At 51.3% G+C, this 5,000-nt stretch overlaps 1 protein-coding gene across 1 annotated transcript in view; it reads left to right on the top strand.

The window, feature by feature from the left end:
- reln (reelin) overlaps nucleotides 1–5,000 on the top strand; it is a 134,679-nt gene that overhangs the window by 95,561 nt on the left and 34,118 nt on the right. Inside the window, exons 18-19 of the mRNA XM_061252696.1 lie at nucleotides 392–625; nucleotides 3,187–3,348. Of these exons, the coding sequence (XP_061108680.1) occupies nucleotides 392–625; nucleotides 3,187–3,348 (396 nt within the window). The remainder of the gene's footprint in view (nucleotides 1–391; nucleotides 626–3,186; nucleotides 3,349–5,000) is intronic.

Below are 5,000 nucleotides of genomic sequence, written 5' to 3'. Positions count from 1 at the left end.
TGAGGGTAGTTGCGAAACATGAGTTTTGAGATGCAAAATTTTCCTCTCTAAGATTTTAACTTCCCAGTGTACTAAAATAGCTGAAACTTAAAGTCATGAATAGATCTGTAAATATCTTTGTCGAGTGATGTTTGTGTGTGCATGTGAGTGGTCCTAAGGTTCTTGCACTGCAAAAAAACAAAAAACAAGTCACTCTCAACCAGGATTCAGTCGGATATTTGTACTGAAAATAATATTATTATTTCTATTTTTGTCTATTTTCACTTCAGAGAAAAAAAACTGAAATCTAAAATACTTTTTGCAGTGGAATAACATGCAGGTCTGATGGATGAGTGATGTTTAGGGCCTGTTTATGGGGCCCCTCAGGACTCACAGCGCGTGTGTCTCTCAGGTGTGACCCCGGGTTCAGCGGGCCCGCGTGTGAGCTGGCCTCCCAGACCTTCCCCGCCTTCCTGTCGGAGGGCTTCTCCAGCGCCCGGCTCTCGTCCTATCACAGCTTCTCCTCTCTGCGCGGGGCGGAGGTCAGCTTCGGCTGCGGCGTGCTGGCCAGCGGGAAGGCCCTGGTGTTCAACAGAGACAGCCGCCGACACCTGGTCACCTCCCCCCTGGACAGCTCCCAGGCCAGGTACTGTGTGCCCCTCCCAGGCCAGGTACTGTGTGCCCCTCCCAGACCTGGTACTATGTGCCCCTCCCAGGGCAGGTACTGTGTGCCCCTCCCAGACCTGGTACTATGTGCCCCTCCCAGGGCAGGTACTGCAGGCCTGGTACTGTGTGCCCCTCCCAGGGCAGGTACTGTGTGCCCCTCCCAGACCTGGTACTATGTGCCCCTCCCAGGGCAGGTACTGTGTGCCCCTCCCAGACCTGGTACTATGTGCCCCTCCCAGGGCAGGTACTGCAGGCCTGGTACTGTGTGCCCCTCCCAGGGCAGGTACTGTGTGCCCCTCCCAGACCTGGTACTATGTGCCCCTCCCAGGGCAGGTACTGTGTGCCCCTCCCAGACCTGGTACTATGTGCCCCTCCCAGGGCAGGTACTGTGTGCCCCTCCCAGACCTGGTACTATGTGCCCCTCCCAGGGCAGGTACTGTGTGCCCCTCCCAGACCTGGTACTATGTGCCCCTCCCAGGGCAGGTACTGCAGGCCTGGTACTGTGTGCCCCTCCCAGGCCTGGTACTGCAGGCCTGGTACTATGTGCCCCTCCCAGGCCTGGTACCGCCCAGGCTGAACGAGGGGTGGAGTGCGCTAAAGCCCAGTTCAGACCAAAGATTCTCATACTTTTAAAACTTGCCACCTGCAATTGGATAACTTTGGATGAATCAGACTTAGTTGCAGACACACTGAGAAAATGAATTAAACATTAGTCACTAAAAATAAGATGATACAGAGCTATGGACAGAACACTGGCCTGAATTCGATTTCATTAACTTTGTATTAAATATAAATGCATGCAATACAATCATTTTTCCCATCACAAGCACAGTTTGGCGAGTTCATTTTGGCGATGGCTGAACTCCCCAAACTGCTTGTCTGAAAAAAAAAGCACAAATATTTGTGTTGAGTTGTGAGTGAGGACCGGGTTCAGGACAGATTGAGTGAAGCCAGGCCACTGAGTCATAAACACACTGGGATACTTATTTAAGCCTTAGAGAAACTAATGAGTGAGATGGCGGGGGCTAGCTTATCGTGCTAAAGCGCTAGCTACAGTGATGCATGCCAAGGTCCAGGACAGGATGCTAATCATGCGGTGCCAGGAGATGACAGCGTCAGGTCATCCATTACATCACCCAGGGGGGAAGGAGGCATTGCTCACCCCAGTGCACCACAGAGCTCTGCTGGATGACAGGAGTGCAGTCTGCCAGGGACTGTCACCTTAGTTGCTCTGTTGTGTGGAGCATTCCTCCAGCGCTGGTGGACAGCAGAATGGAAAAGTAGCAGAGACAAGTCACATGCATAAAAGAGATTTTGAGATTGTGCATTCAATTAAAAGCACGTGATAAATGTTGTTCCGTATGTTATCGTCATTATTATTATTTATTATTAAAGAGAACAGAAACTCCTCTCTATGCCCGGCCAGATTAAACCAAAAAAAAACACACTGCTTTCAGAAGGCTCCAGGATACTGTTGGATTAAGATGGACTTTTGAACTGATCTACAGTGTAGACCAGTGGTGGCTGGTGACTGTCTGTTTGTTATGTGTGGTCTCTATATGGCCTCTTGGTGTTAAATAAAGTTTTTTTAATTGAATGTATTGAATATACACGCAGTGAAAGACAGAAGAAGAGACACAGAGGATGCGTCCCAATACTCACAAAATGTATCCTCCCTTCCTCCACTCCTCCACTCATCTACCCCGCTGCTTCCAGACAGGAGAAGGATACAAGTGGAGGAAAGGTCACATCTTCTTGAGCATTGGAACGCACACAGAGAGAGGCTCAGGGGGACATTTTAGGGGACGTCTCGGAGACGGGGGAACATGTCGGGGCTCTGCAGGGGCCCGTTTCTCCAGCTGGTCCTGGTCTCCGGTCCCCAGACTGTGACGGGCGCGGTGCGTTTTCAGGCGCGCCAGAGCGATCGCGGCTCTGTCTCCCCTCTCCCCGGGCGCGCTCAGCGCTGATCGATTCCCGCGGTGATTCGCTCTCCCCTCCGTCACCCTCTCCCTCCTCTCCCTCCGTTTCCGGAGAGGGAAAGACGGATGGAGACCGCAGGGGTGGTCTGCTGATGAGGAGAGATGGAAGAGAGGGAGGGAAGGAGAGAGGGATGGAGAAAGTGAGCGGGAGATGGCATCGGTGTTAGATTGATGATGCCTGGCGCGGCTCCCCGCGTGCTACCTGATGCCCATATTTAATATCAGTTTCCTTCCTGATTGAGTAAACACCTGCTGGAGAAAGGAAACTGCACTGGTGATTAAAAGCCGGAGCCAAGGACAGGAGTTGTTGCAGAGGGACTGAGTGTCCTCAGACTGGTCCCTCTCTCTGAGATGGGATCATTTATAACTGTTTGCTCAGCTGTCAAATTACAGCAATTATGGTGTGCCTATTCAGAACATGAACTGAATGTTAAAAAATTTTCCTCGCTATTGCTTGTTATTTACTGTTGTTTGTTTTGTGTCTCTACCTCCCTCCCTCTCTCTGTTTCTCCTTCCTCCTCTCCCTTCTTCCCCTGTTCCCTCGCCTCCTCTCCTCTCTCAGATACCTGCAGTTCACCCTGAGGTTGGGTAGTCGCAGCACGCTGAGCTCCTGTCCTGCCCCTGACCAGCCAGGAGAGGGCGTCCTGCTGCACTACTCCTCTGACAACGGCATCACCTGGACCCTGCTGCAGCACTACGCCTACCAGGGCTTCCACGAGCCCAGGTACACCTGCACCGCCAACACACACACTCTCACACTGAACACACACATTCTGATAACATTCGCACACTCTCACACTGCACACTCACACTCTCACACTGAACACACACATTCAGATAACACTCACACACTCTCATACATGCACACACTCTCACACTGAACACACACATTCAAATAACACTCACACACTCTCACACTGCACACTCACACTCTCACACTGAACACACACATTCAGATAACACTCACACACTCTCATACATGCACACACTCTCACACTGAACACACACATTCAAATAACACTCACACACTCTCACACTGCACACTCACACTCTCACACTGAACACACACATTCAGATAACACTCGCACACTCTCATACAGGCACACACTCTCACACTGAACACACACATTCAGATAACACTCACACACTCTCACACTGAACACACACACTCTCACACTGAACACACACATCAGATAACACTCACACACTCTCACACTGAACACACACATTCAGATAACACTCACACACTCTCACACTGAACACACACACTCTCACACTGAACACACACATTCAGATAACACTCGCACACTCTCATACACGCACACACTCTCACACTGAACACACACATTCAGATAACACTCACTCTCATACACACGCATGTCCACGCTCTCATACACGCACACACACTCACACTGCACACACACATTCAGATAACACTCACACACGTACACACTCTCAAATGGACTCGTAGAGTATGCAGACCCACACACACAGCCACGCACAAGTGTTATGATCCAAAATGTCCGGACAGTGTGTGTGTGTGTGTGTGTGTAAGTAATAAACTGACACATTAGGTAAGTAGTGCACACACGGGTGATGTGTGTGTGTGTGTGTATGAGTGTGTTTAATGATCATAACAGTCCAGCTGGTGTGAGTCAGGCAGTCCCTGGGCAGACTGAAGGTGTTGAATATCCCACACAGTTACAGCCTCTCCTGTAACTCTACCCAACACAGTGCTCTCCAGACTCTTACAGTCCTCCAATCAAACGCCTGCACCTGACCCGGCCTGAACCCCCTCTCCACTCTAGTACATTACCCCCCAGACCCATACAATCTGTTCTCCTCCCACCCTAAACAGTGCCCCAACCCTCTCTACACCCGAGAGCAGTGCCTTCCAGACCCCTACAATCTGCCTTCCACCCGCCCTCCCACCCGAAACACTGCCCCTCGCTATGGCCCCAAACCCCCTGGCCCTAATCGCTCTCTCCACCCTAGTCCATTACCCTCCAGACCCCTACAATCTGCCTTCCTCCCACCCAAAACAGTGCCCCCATCTCGATAAGGCCTCCAACCCCCTCTACACCCCAGAACAGTGCCCTCCATCTCCCCCCACCTGGCCCCTTCCCCAGCAGAGCTCCCTGTCAGCCCCTGACCCATCCCTGCTCTCCCCTGCTGTTTCCTGTGTGGTCCTGGAGCTGTTTGTCTTCATTAGAGAGGCAGACAGCAGCAAATGACTCAACAAGTCCCACAAGATTATTCCCCTATCAGAGGATGTGTGAGAGGTCCTTATGTCTCAGTTAAGAGGCGCACAAACACAGAAACAAACACACACGCGTACTCGCACACGCATTCAAGAACGCAGAAACAAACACACAC

The sequence above is a fragment of the Conger conger genome, chromosome 8, assembly GCF_963514075.1.
Source record: "Conger conger chromosome 8, fConCon1.1, whole genome shotgun sequence".
Classification (NCBI taxonomy): domain Eukaryota; kingdom Metazoa; phylum Chordata; class Actinopteri; order Anguilliformes; family Congridae; genus Conger; species Conger conger.
This window is presented reverse-complemented; position numbering and strand designations above follow the sequence as displayed.